We start from the raw sequence: 18990 nt of genomic DNA, 5'->3' as shown, positions 1-18990 counted from the left end.
TATTTTAGTCTGGAAAATATAGCAAAGTTTTGATTCGAGGTAACGTCTTAAACAACATAACAAGTGATACTTTTCTAGGTAATGAGTACTTTCTGCCATATTTTTGGTCCAAGTTGCACTAAACAGACTGAAGTTGTTCCATCTACCATCCCATGACTGTGATTGTTTACTTTCGAGACTCTTTTATTTTATGCACTCTCACTCCAGAGAGCCATGTCTGGTCAGAAAGAGAGGGAAATGTGTACAGTAGTTAACTAAGTTGCCACGAGGATGAATACTGATGAAGTTTTCTGACAGTGAGCCACTGTGTTTGGGGTTTTGGAGCCATTTCAGACTCGGTTTGGAAAAAGTTAGGCAGGATTATTAGTCGAAAAGCTTGCAGAATTTGTTGAACGGTAATCTTAATACAGAGATTCAAGGCATCAGCCATAATTATTAGGGGTGTAAATATCTGAACAAAAGCCTAACATTTAATATAAAACAGGTGATTAAACACTGATAGAAAACGAAACCAAAACTAAGCATAACTATGACAGCTTGTTAATGTTTAATGATGATTACATAATGATTAACAGATCATTATTTAATGTAAATCGAAATGCTTACAAATGTCATTAAACTTTCAATTCATATGATAATGCACTTCTTAAAAATCTACAAATTAAAAGTATTCATTAATAAATCATTAAAAAACATTATATTATGCTTTACAGATTATTATAGATCATTCATATATATTCAAATAGCTATCAGATAATGTGCTTATTAATATTTAAATAAACATTAAAATTACATAATGATTAACAGATCGTTATTTAATGTAAATAAAATGCTAACAAATCTCATTAAACTTCGATTCATATATTATCTAATGCACTTTTTTACATTTACAAATGTTGTGAAAAATTTAATTAACTAATTATTAATTTAATTAGTCATTTTAAAAATGACTTTAAAATGGCCATTTAAAATTTACACTATTAATTATTTGTAAATGTTTATAAACGTTTACTAATCATTTAGTACCTTTATGGGCATTGGACTTTTAGCTACTATAACAACGTTTGTGTAAAGGGTTAAGTTAATCTAAATGCTTGCTAAAGACATAACAACAACACACTGGCTAATTGTAATTTGGGTGCAAAACATGTTTTTATTGCCTTAAACAGTGTACTATTTTCTTAAAGAGGATATTTCTTGAATCATTTGTATATTTGTAAATGTACAAAAGTGTATCAGGTAATATATGAACTGAAGTTTATCGACATTTGTAGATTTTCAAGAACTTCATATGAATTGAAAGTTTAATGGCATTTGTAAGCATTTTAATTTACATTAAATAACGATCTGTTAACTAATCAACATGCAACGTTTTATAAGTTCATTAATAAACATTAACAAGCACATTATCTCATATTTCTAGCTATGTGAATATATATTAACTAATGATCTGTTAAGCACTGACTATATAATGTTTGTTAATGATTTATTGATGAAAGTTATTATAAGTGTTTATATTTGTTTTTGATTAAGAACAGCTGGTCCACTAGCTACAGTAGACCAGCTCTAACCAGCATAAACCAGTCTGGACCAGCATGGATAGTGTAAGAAAAAAATATGAGGACGTTGAAGATCTCGATGAAGAAGTTTATTGCAGCGTAACAGTGACAAAGTACACAAAGCACCTTGGGTTGAACCCCTAATAATACAGGCTCAAACATTGTATACCGTTTCTGCACCAGTCTTCCCTCTCACCATGTAATCAAGGTTTCGTTTTGAATGTAAATTAGGGCAACCTTTCAAGTGATAACCTTCCGTTCCCACATCAAAGATGTTGTAAAAGGTGTGATCACCAAAGGGGTCGGTGGGTGATGGCTTTATGACTGGCAATCACGGTAACAAACTCTTTGTCACAGGATAGTTCTTGATGTTCTGCTGCCACTTCCATGCTATAACTGATTAATAAATACCATTCCGGTGGTACTATTCTCATATTACTGAGACCAGAGCAAACTGTCTCTAAGATAATTAAGCCATTTTGGGGATGAGCTCTTTCTAACATGTATTTTGGAGTGGAATCTGGGTCGGGGTAGTCTATTATTTCTTATAGTAGTAACCACTTAGAAGACCTAGCAACCATATAGCAATAGCAAGCAATGCCATCCGTCATTTTAATTGTTAGCCTCAGTAAAAATGATATGCTGTGACCAATATTTGTTCTCCGAGGAGTTAATTTGACACAGTGTGGTCACATTTGCCTCTGCATGGTAAAATTAACTAATTTCAATAATAGTCCGTGCGTTTGAGAATTTTATGTGAGGGCGAAACGTTTCTCCATGCAGATTTTGTATTAGGTTATTGTCTTTCACACAAATGTGCCTTATTGACTAACAAAATCCTGCTTGTCTGAAAGTGACTTCTGTGTGATTCTTCAAGCATCTCTACACAATGAACATTTCTTGCCAGTGAAATTTTGCCTTAAAGATGAAATGGATTTATTTTTTCCTTTTGTACCCACAGTGCTGTTGTCCTTGCCGTCTCACATGCACATCTCCAGCCTCCCTCACAGATATTCAGCAGCTCAACTCCATTTCCACTGGGGCTCCTCCAGTCTGCTGACTGGATCAGAACACACTGTTAATGGCAATCGGTTTGCTGGAGAGGTAAAGTAAACCCCCAAAACAAGACCTTACCATTACTGTGAACACGTTTAATGCTTGAACAAATGCCCTAAACCCTATTATAGAGGATTTAAAATCCAATCTGAGCCACTTCCAAATGTGGTTTTAAATCAGATACATATCTGATATCTGGACATCCGACCTTAGTCTAAACATGCATATCCAATTCCCCTTTGAATTCCAAGCCACCACAAGGTGAGGACAACATGTTTATTCACAAAGATAGCTTTTTAATGTTGTATTATGAGGCAGACGTGCCTGTACGCGGTCGCTCACAGCTTTTTATTGAGGTGGGAACTTTATATTTATCTTTGTAAAGAAAAGAAATTGCACGCACACAGAAACATTCAGGAGCTGGTTTTCAACCTCTGCCCGTGACTTTTATAAATAAAAGTCACTACTGAAAGCTGCATTATATTTCTCAGCAATGAGGTGATAACTCTGCGCTCTCTCTCTCTCTCTCTCTCTCTCTCTCTCTCTCTCTCTCTCTCTCTCTCTCTCTCTCTCTCTCTCTCTCTCTCTCTCTCTCTCTCTCTCTCTCTCTCTCTCTCTCTCTCTCTCTCTCTCTGTTTATTCATTAAATATATACACTCACCTAAAGGATTATTAGGAACACCATACTAATACTGTGTTTGACCCCCTTTCACCTTCAGAACTGCCTTAATTCTACGTGGCATTGATTCAACAAGGTGCTGAAAGCATTCTTTAGAAATGTTGGCCCATATTGATAGGATAGCATCTTGCAGTTGATGGAGATTTGTGGGATGAACATCCAGGGCACGAAGCTCTCGTTCCACCACATCCCAAAGATGCTCTATTGGGTTGAGATCTGGTGACTGTGGGGGCCATTTTAGTACAGTGAACTCATTGTCATGTTCAAGAAACCAATTTGAAATGATTCGAGCTTTGTGACATGGTGCATTATCCTGCTGGAAGTAGCCATCAGAGGATGGGTACATGGAGGCCATAAAGTGATGGACATGGTCAGATACAATGCTCAGGTAGGCCGTGGCATTTAAACGATGCCCAATTGGCACTAAGGGGCCTAAAGTGTGCCAGGAAAACATCCCCCACACCATTACACCACCACCACCAGCCTGCACATTGGTAACAAGGGATGATGGATCCATGTTCTCATTCTGTTTACGCCAAATTCTGACTCTACCATCTGAATGTCTCAACAGAAATCGAGACTCATCAGACCAGGCAACATTTTTCCAGTCTTCAACTGTCCAATTTTGGTGAGCTCTTGCAAATTGTAGCCTCTTTTTACTATTTGAAGTGGAGATGAGTGGTACCCGGTGGGGTCTTCTGCTGTTGTAGCCCATCCGCCTCAAGGTTGTGTGTGTTGTGGCTTCACAAATGCTTTGCTGCATACCTCGGTTGTAACGAGTGGTTATTTCAGTCAAAGTTGCTCTTCTATCAGCTTGAATCAGTCGGCCCATTCTCCTCTGACCTCTAGCATCAACAAGGCATTTTCGCCCACAGGACTGCCGCATACTGGATGTTTTTACCTTTTCAAACCATTCTTTGTAAACCCTAGAAATGGTTGTGCGTGAAAATCGCAGTAACTGAGCAGATTGTGAAATACTCAGACCGGCCCGTCTGGCACCAACATCCATGCCACGCTCAAAATTGCTTAAATCACCTTTCTTTCCCTTTCTGACATACAGTTTAGAGTTCAGGAGATTGTCTTGACCAGGACCACAGCCCTAAATGCATTGAAGCAACTGCCATGTGATTGGTTGATTAGATAATTGCATTAATGAGAAATTGAACAGGTGTTCCTAATAATCCTTTAGGTGAGTGTATATTACAGGGCTATTTCACTTCTGAATTCTAGATCTGAGCTGTAGATAGCCTAAACGAAAATTATTTCCGGACTATATCTTTTCCGTCAGATTCTGCGCTACAAAACAGACTGTCCACACTATTAATTGTAGGTAAACAAAAAAGATTTGTGTGTCCAGACATAACCAACCTATTTGCATGGGTTGCTTTGGTAACAAGGCTGAAACCACCTCCAAATGTGGTTTGAATCAGATTTAAAAAAGAAATTCTGATAGATGGATGGATAGATTTACTTATGAGTCCTCATTAAAGGCAGCCTTTTCTGTTGTATCCAGATGCATGTAGTACACTTCAATTCTGACAAATACCTAAACATCTCAATGGCAGTGGACAAGCATGATGGATTGGCTGTGCTGGGAGTTTTCATTGAGGTGAGTCCGGACCTTAAAAAAACCACTGAGACTGATGTGGTGTAGTGGTTAAGACTCGGGCTGATGACCGGAAGATTTCCGGTTTGATTCCCACAACTGTGGGAATCACAACCACAACCACAATGGGCCATCACCACAAGGCATTTAACTCCAGATGCTTTAGGGTAATTGTCCCTATAATAAGCTCATTGCTTGAAAGTCACATCAACAAATTTACCCAGCATGAGTCTATTTTCTAATCATGCAGTGTTTTATATTGTTTAGATTGGAGAGTTTAACCCTGCTTTTGACAAATTCTTCAAATACATAAATGGGATAAAGTACAGAGGTACGTTACTTTCATATAGTTTCAAATATCTTTGATTATGATATGCACAACACAAGTATGCTAACACTCCTATTACTAACCTGTTATCTGACAGATCAGAAAATACAGGTCCCAGCATTTAACGTCCGTGCACTGCTGCCAGCACGTCTGGACGAGTATTACCGCTACGATGGTTCTCTGACCACACCACCCTGCTATCCCAGTGTGCTATGGACCGTGTTCAGGAAACCTGTCACCATTTCAAGAAAACAAGTAAATTAATCACGCTTATTGTTCAGAAGCCTAACGTGCTTTTTGGCATGTTCGCACCACAGGATTTGGGAATGATTTTAGTTCTAGGAATGCCTTTTGAGGGAACTAAATTAGCTCCTGCTTCAGAGTAGGGTCTAAACCAGCTCAATAGGAACTACCAGTGACGTGTACGCACGCGAAACAAAAAAAAAGCTTTGTACACACACAGATTATAGCATATATATTTACTCCACAAACTAACTCTACGAACATGGAAAACGGAGATAGATGGACCTCTCAACCTTTACGCTAAGCCAAGGAGAAAATCCAACGCTACTTTGAGGGGACCAAGCGAAACACTATTATGTATTTCTGCTCAGCTAGCATTGGACATCAACCACACGGCAAGCGCTAATACTTTTTCATATACTGTCTACTTTCTATGCATAACTGTTCTATCTAATAACATATAAGACAGGACTGGTAAACATATATTAAACTAAATGGGAGCACTGTGTGCTTAAAAAAATCAAATCGGCAATTATTATTAAATATAGGCTACACATTCTCTTAAAAGGTCTATAATACCTGGAGCTAAGCTATTCATTAGCATTCACATTTAATGCTAGACTACAGTTGAAATCTGCCATGTTTGCAATTAACAACTAGCACATTTTGTAAGCTGTGATATGAAAGGCAGAAAAAATTATTCATGTGTTGCTTGGAAAAGTTAATCTAGTCAGAATGCATGTCTACTTTTGAATGGTCATCAACAGTTGTACATCTAGTTACGGTATCTATTAGCAGGTGCTAACTAGCCAAACCATGACACTTTAAGCGTGGTATGCACCTCTGAGGCAATAGTTTCACCTGTCCATATTGTAGTAATGTTACTGTTGTGTCTTTACAGTTTTTGGCATTGGCCACAGCTCTGTATGCCTCTTATGCCCAAGATTCTGCTACCGTGCCACTTCATGGAAATTACCGGAAGCCACAACTCACAGACAACAGAGTGGTACTGGTTTCTTTTAAGGACGGTAAGTACAGTTTAGATTGCAATTTGAATGTGTATGATATGACCAGGAAGCCTAATGAAGGGCTAAAGCTGAAATGCTCAAATATCTGCTGCAGTGCTTTATGTGAGCATCATGGTTTCCTATCAAAGAATTGATAGGAATATGAGCTTTCAAGATGGCTTTGTCTCTCTCTCAACGTCTGTCTAAGGCCTCAGTTTATGCACTGTTACCTTTTTTCCTCAATGAAAGACCTTCGCTACTTCAGGCTCCTTCGAAACATATGCTGGGTTTTAAATTAGATGCTTCCATTGACATAAATCTTTTCCTTTAAACCTGAGTTGGTGCATAACAGAGTTTGCTTCTAACTCTCAGGCATTTCTATGCTATGAGAGAAGTTTGGGATTGCTGTTATCACCGGAGCCCAGTAATCTTCTTTAGTCTTGCTGTTTTCTAACATCTTTGCATGAAGGCTCAATCCATCAATATCCCAGGCTACCGCTTGCTGCGTTCTTCACTGCATGGCAATGTTTCCTAAAAAGCTGACTTACCAAGAGGAAAGGTTGGTCCTTAATCTTTCCTTTCAGCCTCTGCGCTAGTAAGGCTTTGCCCTGGCAGTCCTACGTTGCAATGCTCTGCTTGAACACCCCTCTACATTGTGTCTGGTGCAGGACTGCACAGTATTTTTTCAGTGGCGTCCCCCTTTCAGAGGAAGCAAGTCATCCAGAAGCTTCTGGTGGGCAACCTTGCGGACTTGGCTGACGAAGGACTCTACCAGCTTCTGCCAAACTTGAGTCTCCAACCAGGAGTGGATAAAAAGTGGAAAAAGACCAACAAGCAGGGACAGTGGAGCCAGGCAACTCAAAAACAGCAGTGGTCGAACAATAAGGTACCAAACAACACAGGCTACTCCTCTTCCGTTGGGAAGAAAACACCAACACCGTGGTATATGGGAGCATTGGGTACGGATAAAGGGATGTGCTTTGTATCCCTGGAGGAGAATGTCGTTCACCAGCTCGAGAGATACCATGCAAAGGGTCTGATGGTCGAAGCTCTGAGAGAGGTTGTTTTTCCTGAGTTGAACCTCAGGAGCTACTTGCACTGCCGGTCTGATCTGGACCTTCAGACCATAAGGCAACTCATAAAAGGAAGATCTCGGGATGAGGCAGTTGAGCTCGAACAATCACTGACTAAAGCCATGCTGAGGCAGATAAGGAGGCAAATCAAACGGCATAGAAACCCAAACATGGAAACCACCATGGGGCATTCTCAAGCTACATTGCCGAAGGACTACAACTCAGCCTTGACTTACCACAGACCTCAACGTGTTGAATGGGAAGATTAGACCCAGAGAAGACAGCAAACCTCCCAGAGGGCCTAAATTTCCGCAGTACGCTGTCACGCACAATATTTAGTCAACTCTGCTCCTAAGGCTAGCACATCATTTGACTAATATTTATTTAGTTTGATGGTACCCCGCTAACACTGTCTCAGAGACTCTCAAACTAGTTGCTTTTGCAGTAGATGAAATGAATCGGTGAGCAAATAATGTTCATGATATGTTATGCCGCTAATTACGAAGAAGTTTGTAGTTACTTTACAAAGAACTGGACAGTATGCTAGACAACATTTGCTAGATGGCTGTCTACAGGACCACAAAATAGACCTTTTTCCAAACTCCATATGAACTCTCTAATGATTAGTCCAGACTAAAAGCTGGTCTGTTTTAAGCATTAGTGATTTTTGTGGGAGAGTATGGCTCAAACAATCTTAATTATGATATGCAATGCACAAAAAAAAACAGAAGACCATAATGTTGAGGACATATTTTTACATTTTATTGAGAAAAGTTGAGCTGCGTATTGCAGTAATTGTATTCTGTGGTTGAAAAGAGTCATTCGCAAATTAAAAGGGACAAAGGGACAAAATCAGCACTTTAAGTATTTTAACATTCTCGAACTCTGTGTGGTACTGTTTTTTTTTGGGTGTGATCTGAGACGAAGGAGAAAGCAGACAGAGTAATCTTTTTGTACACTGACTCAGATTTTGGTCTGTATCATTTTTTTGTGAAATGTCTAGATCATGGATTGTAAAATAAAAGCATAACGTCAATTAAAAATGTATCACTTCTTCCATTTGTAAAGGAGAACCATGTCCCTGTTTTTATTCTAAATGGTGTTCAAAAGTGATTTGTGAATATTATAAGGTATCACTGTGGCCATATTTGTTTATGTTTGATTTTGTATTGAGTTAAAATTTCTACAATTATCAGAATCTTATGTTTTTGCCCTTACAGGGATATTTCACCCAAAAATGAACATTCTGTCATCATTTACTCATGTCATTTCAAACCTATTTATTTTCCATTTGACTTTATTTCTTCTGCTGATGAAGATCTAAAAAAGATCAAAAAAATTTGGATGTGCAATATGTATACAAAACTTTCCTCTCAATTCAGTTTTCTTTTCTTTCCTCTAAGGAGACTTTACTTGGATGAGCTGGGGTATGTTATGGTAACACAGTTTGTGCATGTGTGTGTGTGTGTGTTTGTGATGTCAGATACTTCCTCACCTCTGGCTAACAGACGTGACGTCTTGCGTTATGACACTCATACGCAAGGCGAATTGCTGGTGGCCATGCAGTGACGTGTAACTGCAGTGTTACGTCACTCGTCTTTGACCACAGCATAATTGCTGTTGACATAAGATTGAACATATGGAGAGGGCATGTTTGTTCATTTAGCATGACTTTAGGGACCTTATCATTGACGTATCTATGGTTTAGTTCTAATTGTAGTGCTGCAGTGGCTGACAGATATCTTTACTTTAAACCACTGCGCCCATGAGCATGCATGTCTCATTTGACACTACTGGGTTTTGTTGCCACATGTGTAATCATATCCACATTTGTGTATTTTTGTGCATTATGTCAGCTGTGTAACATTATTGTGTGATGACTGCTAATCATACTGAGAACGGCTAACCAATAAGCTAATCTGGGTATATTTAAGGAGTTAAGCAGGTAAGTTATTTTTATTAAGTCAACATGAAATCAAAATTTACCCTACACATTCTTAATACACACACATTCACATCCACAATTCAAAAGTAAACATTATTCTAAAGTAAAATGATCAAAAGCGTTTACTTTCCACAATCCAATCAATTCCCTATGGATAAAATCAAATCCTGCCGTGTTTTCTTGTTTAGTATCTTGTTTCACTCAGGAATCCATTATTTTATGACTATAAAATGGATTGCAAATGCCATTTCATGTTGACTTTAATGCCACTGGCTTTCATTTCATGCACAAAATTTATTTTAAACCAGGTTATGATCATGTTCGTTGATAAATGTTCAAAGTTAAAATGGAAACTTTGTAAACTTATAATACAAAGTTGTACAAAAATTAAACCAACAATTGAGGGTAATCAAACATACTGTTAATTATGAGGTTAATTCTCCTTTCAGGTATACTAGCAACAATAATAGTGGCCTCCATGCTAGGACTGCTACTGATCATTACACTAGTGTGGTGTCTTTTGAGAAAAAGGTGAGTGTTTAATTCATACCAAAATGAAACAAATGACATAAAGATGCAGTCACATTTACCTTCTGTGAATTTTCAGTCGAAATCGTGTTAATTCAATAGTAATCTATGGGATTGGGAATTGATTCAAAACACTTTCCCACATATCACAACTGGTTCAAATGGGCCACTCGAATTCGCAGCGTTGACCAACAGAAAGCTGCTTGGTTTGAAAAAGACTTTTGTGTGAAGCTAAGGCAAAGAGTTTCCTTGTAAACTTGAACCCTTAATCATCTTAGATATTTTGACGTAAAATATAGATCCAACAACAAAAGTATAAGGATGTTTTTATTTCTGTCATGACAACTCTTGGAGTGCACGGTTATGGATATGACAGTGTTGATATGTTTGGTCTTGGGGGGAGACTTATGTTTAGTCTCTGGTCGTTAGCTAGCAAGTTGTATGACAAAAAATTTGCTAACTTATGTGCTAAACAAATTAGCATTACGTGTGAAATCACTTAATTTGTTCCCCAATTTCTGATGGCATCTCTAGGTGTGGCATGCATGGGAAATCTTTAGACACATAACCAAACCATAATCCATACCAACAAAAGACAATAGTTTATTGATATAAAATGTGCGCTGCAATCGCTAGCATTTTTGATGATCGTTTCTGTCCATCCTCTCATTTTATTGCATTTAACCACAGCTGTCATCTGTTTTTTTTTTTTGTCAGGCAAAATGCGATAAAATTTGAAATTGGAGCATGTACTCTGTCGATTCTGGCACCCAACAGCACACCAAGATGACGTTTTAAGCTTCTTATGTAGCCGACTATAAATATTAAAGGGATAGTTCACTTTGAAATTAATTTTTGATATGTTTTAGCTTACCTCAAGGGCATCCAAGATGTAGGTGTCTTTGTTTCCGCAGAAGTTTCAATTTTGATATTTTTAGGTCAAACCGTTCTTGTCTGTCAGTCATATAATGCAGGTCTATGGTCACCACCTCAAAGAGCATGCACAGAGAAGTCCAAATTAAACATGATTTAATGACTCGTAAATGTAAGTACACATTGATGGCCTAAGACACGAAACGAGCGGTTTGTGTGAGAACGCGCAGACCGAAGCGCCCGCGCCCTCAGATCACTTGGACGTGGCTGTGGTTACAAGAGGTAAAAACGATATAAATACTGTTTGTTTTCTCACACAAACCGCTCGTTTCGTGTCTTAGGCCATCAATGTGTACTTACATTTACGAGTCATTAAATCATGTTTAATTTGGACTTCTCTGTGCATGCTCTTTGAGGTGGTGACCATAGACCTGCATTATATGACTGACAGACAAGAACGGTTTGACCTAAAAATATCAAAATTGAAACTTCTGCGGAAACTAAGCTAAAACATATCAAAAATGTATTTCAAAGTGAACTATCCCTTTAATAGCTGACAATCTAGCTGATTTGTATTGGCCGCCTCCAGGTTTCCCTTTGTTTTGCCTCAAGCTAACGTTGTGAAGTAATAGTGTTGTTGCACAAAAAGTGTCTATATGCAGGTAAACAACACATAGTAGAGTTATATCACCGTTCGTTCCTCATGTCTGTGGAAACACGCGGCCGGTTCGCCTGGCCGAGAACAGGCTCTGGCTCTAGACGCGAACCATTGGTGGAAAAGTAGATAGAGAATGATATGATTGCAGCAGATTGAGTTAAGGACTTATCAGCCTGGGCCATCTAGAGTTTCATGACAGAACTTTGAATTTGGGGGAAATATTTTGGGGAAACATTTGCATATTGCAATTTTGCCACTATAGAAACAACTAAGTGTGAAAATCAAATGCCATGTGGCATAAAAGACACAATTCAGTTTGTTGCAAGTGAAGGGAAACTGTGTGTACCACATAGGCTTAAAGTTCAAATTTAATAATAATGCATTTATTTAACACAATATGTGACGGTGCTGTAAAGATCCCACCATAATTAATTAACATTAATTTAGGAAGCCTCAGGCACAGACCACTAAATGGAAAAAGTTGCCTTCAATAGGAATGTGTTGATTAAGATCCATTGCTTTTCCAGCTTTTATCCAACTACCAGGACAATGTGTTTGTTTTAACATAGAAATGATCTGACAGCACATGTGCGTATGTAATGCCACATTAATTTATTAGTAGTTTTCATAAGATTAAATGTACCGTTGCTCTTTAAAATTGCCCGTAGTGTGGGCAAAATCCAGTCATTTTATAGGAATATGCCTTGTCAGGAGTTTCAAAAAAGAGCGAAAAAGTTCCCTACGCAAATTGAGCTTGTGTTTAAGTTGGTCATGTGAATTTGCCACACTGATGTGACTGCATCTTAATGCAAGTTTACCAGTTTTATTGTTCCACATATTCCCACAATTAACTGCCAATCTCCTGTTCTTTTACCTAGATCTAACACCGAAGAGCAGAAAGACAAAACCACTGCGTACAAACTGGCTGAGAAAGAAGGTGTTGTGGAAATTTTAATAGTCATTGATCCCTAACAGATATCATAAGAGAGAGAACCTATTCAATGTGTAAAATATAGATGATTCAAAGAATGTCACATGTGTGTCTCTCACTTGTAGTGAGAGAAGATTCTGTTTATGTACCTGGGGAAGCAGAAGGGGGAGACACTCCAGAGAGCAGACGAACAGGGACCTCTGACCTAGATGTCGGAAGGCCATTTGGTGCAGGGGGGCTTAGTCTATGGAAAACTACTAGGAGGAAGGCTCTGGGGGAAAAGAAGGCCTTGAAACTTAGATAAAAGCTGGTTCAGTCTGTCTGGGGGTGTGTCACTCTTCTGCACAGGGTAACAACTGTGTATTAGACTGCTCCTATTCTTGCAAGAATAAATACTTCTATTTTATATAATTTGACTCTGAGTGTCTCTTACGCAGTGATGTCTGTTTGAGATGAATTTTTGCCACAACAGTTTTGGTGTCAGAAGTGATATTCCTTGGACGTGCCTCCTGGACCTGAGATCGGACGGTGTTTGGCCACCTGGGCTAAGTAAGTTCCAGCTCTACCTCGTAAACTTGAGAGAGAGGGGCCGACCGATATCAGGGCCGGGAGAATCGACCACTGGAACCTAAAGAACCCGCAGGTGGCAACAGAAGCATCTCTGGTAAGAGACAGTTCAATTTATTTTCTTTTGGGTAAGTTAATTAAATTCAGTTTAATTGGGGAGAAGAGTGAAATTGAACCATATTGGCTGAAGGCTGCTTCTGTGGTACGTAATCTGAGATTAATTGAGATCTATATATAGATCAAGAGATTTCAAACAGATACGAGAGGAAAAAATCTGAGATTAATTGAGGTCTGTAACAGAACAAGAAATTTCAAGCAGATAAATAATCTGGGATTAAGTGAGAACTGTAACAGATCAAGAGATTTCAAACAGATAGGTACCCTGAAAATTAGTTGTTCCACCACGGAGCAAATTGTTTTTAGGTGCTGAGGCTAATTAGGGGGAACCAGAAAAGATTTTTTGGTAAACCATAATTAGGAGGGCACTAATAGTGCAACCCGACCGATTTGGGTTAAAAGAAAAATCGGGTCTGGGAGGGACGCCTTTCAGACCAAGAGAACGCGCGTTGAAGAGAAATCCACAGAGAACAGAAAACAGCCAGTATGGGGATGTCTCAAAAGCAAGCTTGCGAAATTTGATACACCGGTTTTCTGTAGAACTAGGACTGTATGGGGGGAAATGTATGTTTTAGAGAAAAAAAAAACTGAGAAAATACCATGATCATGAGCTACCATGAGCACAAATAGACTAAGAGTGTGCGAGAATCAGTGGAACAGGGCAGCGGGACAAAAGGTTGTTGTGGCTGCGTTCAACATGTGTGTAAAAAATGTGAACAGATAATGGATTGTTCAGTTGAAGATAAAATGTCGAACTGCCAGGAGAAATAATTTTTTTTTACTTCTTTATCCAGTAAATGGATGCATGACATTAGATGTCTATAGAACTTAAATTTATATGACAAGGATTGAAGTAGCAAGAAGCAATAAGGCTGTCTGTGTGAAATAGAGGGAACTGTGATATGAAGACTTGGTGGAAGAGGGAAGTGAAAAAAAAACAAAAAAGGTTGGTGTGTGAGACATGTGTGTGTGGGGATTGTTCAAACAATCATGTACTGGTTAGATAATGAAGGAACTGGCATGTTTGAGAAAAGAAAGGAGAGGATAATGAAGGAACTGGCATGTAGGGAAAAGAAAGGAGAAATATAGTAGAGAACTATATGTGATGAAAATAGACATGGTCTGATAGAATTTATGGAAGTTTAAATGATATGAAAAGTTTTAGAATAAAATAAGGCATTGTATGATTGACAGGGATTAACATGATATGAAGAATGTTTTAAGCAGAATGGGGAACAATTCTAGATTTTGATAAAATAATGATGATATATCTGCTTTATTCTATTAAGATTAAGAAAATAAGGGTATTGAAGCAAGTAGCTATAATGGTTGTCTGTGTAATTTACGGACTGAGTAATATAATCTGTTTTGGAGAAACAGTAGAGATAAGACTGAGACAATAATGTGATGGAAGAAAAAGGCTTCAAACCAGTTGTAATGAAAATAATGATGTACAAATTGTTACACTTTATGAAGAGTAACGGAACAGTCCGGGAAAATAAATAAGTAAATAAATAGTGAGACAGAAGAGAGCAAATGCTGTAAACAGCTCTGCTCTGAAGATCTCACTTTGAAGAGATTTGCAGATGATGTTTTGTAAAAGATAAGCTGGGATAACAGCAACAGTACTTGTAATTAGTGTTGTTGATGATAATACCAAATTACTAAGGTAAAGACAGAAAACAAATTCGAATATTTTGAGCATTTTCTGTGCTGCTCATGAAATTATGTTCTGCCAATAATAATGATAAAGAGTATGATTTGGCTATTGTGATTTGAATCCGCCATTGGTGGATGGTCAAAGGAATACAGAGAACTGCTTATCAGTGGCTCTGTTTACATTCCTGAATGGGACACACTGCTTCAAGAGTGTGCAGTTAGTTGGAGCCGTTTGCAAGCTCACAGTGATCAAACTATAGTCAAGGACAGGTGTCTGATGCTGAAGTTGAGGCTGAAACAAATTCACTAGATGACAGAGAGTTTTAATGGTGGTCATCAGGACAATTTAGTAGGTAACTGTAAATTACCACCGAGAAGGTGTTTAAAAATGTGATAAAATGACAACACATTTCTGGTAATAATATTGGTTTGAAAATAGATCAGTGTTTAAATGACGACAGTGACAATTTTTGGTCTGAGAAATAAGAGATAAAAAACAAGGTCAAAAGATTGATCTCAAAGTGAATCCTTTTGAAGAAAAGATCTATAATAGTAATTTTTATAAGTGAATTGAATACAGGTTGATGCAAAATGAATGACTGCAACAAATGTGAGTTGCAAAATATAGTAAAGGTAACTAGAAGGAGAATTGTGTTTTAATTAAGCATTTTTAAAAGGGTTCAGGTAATATAGAGAGACAGATCTCAAAGATGATTTATAATAACTGCAAAAGAGGCAGTAGCCTTGTAAAAGTTAGTGTGAATCCTGATTGGAGACTGATAAACTCCTAGAAGAGAAAACTTTGAGGTCAGATATTAAGTTATGGTAATTGAGAACTTGACAACTAAAATTGAGATTGAGAAATGTGAAACGTTATTGAGAACTAGAATAATTACCATTATGTAAGAACAAATAAGCAAAGTGGATATGTGTTTTTCAGGGGAAAAGGACTGAGTGCTATTAAGTGAGCAAGAAATTATCCGGTGATAATGTTTCAGATTGTTGAATCCACAGGTCACACCAAAGGGGACGAGCGGCAAGACAAGCGGTCACTAACAAAATACTTAAGGTCTCCATTCACAGGTGACGGGAAGCAGGAAATGGTTCATTCCAGTGGGGGTGCGGTGGTGATCTCAGGAGATCAGTGTGTCACCTGGGTCCAAGCCTCTCACCTTAGACAACACCAACAGGCCACAATCATCCCATAGTCCATGGGGCGAACGAGATGATCAACACGCCTGGAGGAGGATGTGAACCGACTAATGATTTAAGAATGTGGTTTTGTGATTATTTTGAGGATTTGATTTGATTAAATCAAAATAGGGCTTAGTATTGATATACAGTAGATCAAAAGATTTGATTGGTTACTTATTCATTAGGAAATATTTAAGGAAAATGTTTTTGGGAAGAGAAGATCTATTAATTAATGTAAATGGTAGGGATAATTGTTGAAGCTTATTAAGTAGAACCACAGCATGTTTTGGATTAAAAGTTAAAGGTAAAAGAACACGGAACGTCCGTGGGGCGAACGAGATGATCAACACAACTGATGGTTTTAGTTTAACAGAAGAATCTGTTTTTGTGATGATTTTGTTTGATTGAATCAAACTAGGTATTGATTTGATTGTAAATGTAGAAAATATATTGATTGTGTCTGTAATGGAAATATTAGAGTTAATATTGAACAACTGCATTGGTTAGAAGAATGGATAAATTATAAGACTTCTCTGGTTAGATTTTGTTAAATATGGCATTAAATAGAGCTTACTAAATTGAATTAGAAGTGAACAAAATATGGTTAGGAAAACCGAGGTGAAATATGAAGATGGGCGTAGATTAATGGAAAAGGCTTAATGATAGGAGTTAGGATTGTTATTCTAATAATTTTGTTATTCATGGGTGAATATGATTACAGTGACAGGTGAAACATGCTGTCTGTTCAATTGGTGAAAATGACAGTCTATCCCAAGGATGAACAAAATTATGTGACGATACAGTTAGCGGGAGCTACAGTGAGATATGTGTTAAATGTATGTTCTGTTTGTTTTTCTTCTATTTGTTTATTTTTCTGAGAAAGATTAAGGGCAAAAGATTTAAAGAAGGTTACAAGCAGCGGTCATCCGTGTTACGAGATGGCGTACAAAGATAGGGTTTGAAACTGAGTGATTTTTATTATACTTTTATCTTTTTGTTTCCTTACTATGTTATAACTACCTTTTTCCTTACTGGCGTGACTGAGGGTCTGTTTACAGGAGCGCAGGAACAGTGATTTCTCGCTTAGCCCGGCGTCGTAAAAATGTTTACTTGCTAGCTAAAATATTACGGGGCCTTTCCCCCACAAAAACAGCCTTATGCTTCTTCATTCTAAACTTTTCTTCACAGGTTCAAGGAGAGTGATCATTTATGCAAAAATCAGAGATGAAGAGTATAAGTGTGAGGATATGACTTAAAATTTGTCTTATTGTTTATTGTTATGATTATGGGTAATCAGAATGATAAAAAGCGGGAATTTGTTGTGGAAATTTTAATAGTCATTGATCCCTAACAGATATCATAAGAGAGAGAACCTATTCAATGTGTAAAATATAGATGATTCAAAGAATGTCACATGTGTGTCTCTCACTTGTAGTGAGAGAAGATTCTGTTTATGTACCTGGGGAAGCAGAAGGGGGAGACACTCCAGAGAGCAGACGAACAGGGACCTCTGACCTAGATGTCGGAAGGCCATTTGGTGCAGGGGGGCTTAGTCTATGGAAAACTACTAGGAGGAAGGCTCTGGGGGAAAAGAAGGCCTTGAAACTTAGATAAAAGCTGGTTCAGTCTGTCTGGGGGTGTGTCACTCTTCTGCACAGGGTAACAACTGTGTATTAGACTGCTCCTATTCTTGCAAGAATAAATACTTCTATTTTATATAATTTGACTCTGAGTGTCTCTTACGCAGTGATGTCTGTTTGAGATGAATTTTTGCCACAACAAAGGAAACATCTCCAAAGTATAACCTCTCAACATCTGACGAAACCTGAGCAAATTACGCTCTGAAATCCACATGCAGTCCATCCGTTTTTCCATCATTTGCATTTGTCTCCTTGGCTCATGGGCCTGGTTGCTAAGGAACCGTCTAGTTGCATGCAATATTTAGATCAAAAATGTTCAAGGAACTCAGACTATTTGAATACCGAGTTCTTCTTCAACCACATTCTAATCCAACAGGATCCGAAAACCTAAGATGACACGTGAGAAGAGTAAAAATATGTCATTTTCGTACAGTATGTAATTCACCACATGCGAATAACCCACCAGTCAACATCAAACCTGGTGCTTTGCGAAGCAGAAACCATCATACAATATTCTGCAAGGGTGGCCTTCCTTTGCTGTCCGGCGGCATGTGACATCTCTCCATGCAGTGCCAGTCAGATGTGGTGGGAAAACACAGCTTCTGCCCGAGGCAATGAAGACGTTCTGGTTCAGCATGGATATGTGGTGGCCTGAGATGGATAGTTATGATGTCCCCACCCTATATTTACTATTGTGCTGTTCGACCGATTAGAGTAATGAAAGGGTACGAGAAGAGCCACGCTCTCGGTTCCCACTGAGCTTGCCACAGAACTGGCCTATTGTTTCCCAGCTTGCGTGTAGGTTGACCTTTGACTTCTCGTTGCCTGAGCAATCATGAGACTAGACGCCCATGCACACCCAGTAACCCGTACGAATATAAAGTACTGTAATGCTCAGACTTGTAACTGTGAAGATACTGCATGACTCGAGTGATTAGCTTGATGAACGCTACGTCAGGGGGGCTCGATCCTGATTTTGAACCTTCACCTTCACCTGCTTGTAATTTTCAAGTACACAACGATCTTGATTAGCTGCTTGATTTGAAGCTTCATTTACATTTATTCCAGATAGAGTACATTTGAAAATGTTTTTCAGCATTTTCAAGTGCTTTCCAATTTTTTTTTTTTTTTTTTACTTGTCCACACTGAAACATCTGAAAACGCTAAAATCATCTCACTGCGCATGAATAAAATGTAATAAAAGCTCACTGAGATGAGATAGACCAGACATAATAAACCAGACATAAAAAAACATATATCAACCGATACAGATATGGTGGCCGATATATCGTGCATCGAAAATGATGTTTTCACAGTAATCTTCTGG

At 38.2% G+C, this 18990-nt stretch overlaps 1 protein-coding gene across 4 annotated transcripts in view; it reads left to right on the top strand.

Annotated features, from left to right (window-relative positions):
- Positions 1–18700, top strand: part of ca12 (carbonic anhydrase XII) — a 92324-nt gene extending 73624 nt beyond the window's left edge. For 2 of the 4 annotated variants that reach the window (XM_056264913.1, XM_056264912.1), the window contains exons 4-9: positions 2521–2663; positions 4808–4903; positions 5168–5231; positions 5326–5483; positions 6373–6499; positions 7147–8699. In XM_056264913.1, coding sequence (XP_056120888.1) covers positions 2521–2663; positions 4808–4903; positions 5168–5231; positions 5326–5483; positions 6373–6499; positions 7147–7820 — 1262 coding nt within the window. In that variant the 3' untranslated portion in view covers positions 7821–8699. Of the gene's footprint in view, positions 1–2520; positions 2664–4807; positions 4904–5167; positions 5232–5325; positions 5484–6372; positions 6500–7146; positions 8700–8954; positions 8979–9945; positions 10028–12433; positions 12493–17807 lie in introns of those variants that run through there. The other 2 variants (XM_056264915.1, XM_056264916.1) reach the window with 2 other exon arrangements.
- The last annotated feature ends 290 nt before the right edge of the window (positions 18701–18990 follow it).

The sequence above is a fragment of the Rhinichthys klamathensis genome, unplaced genomic scaffold (genome assembly GCF_029890125.1).
Source record: "Rhinichthys klamathensis goyatoka isolate OS25496 unplaced genomic scaffold, OSU_Roscu_1.1 h1tg000228l_1, whole genome shotgun sequence".
Classification (NCBI taxonomy): Eukaryota; Metazoa; Chordata; class Actinopteri; order Cypriniformes; family Leuciscidae; genus Rhinichthys; species Rhinichthys klamathensis.
Note: the sequence above shows the minus strand (reverse complement) of the source record. Positions and strands in the feature narration are given on the sequence as shown.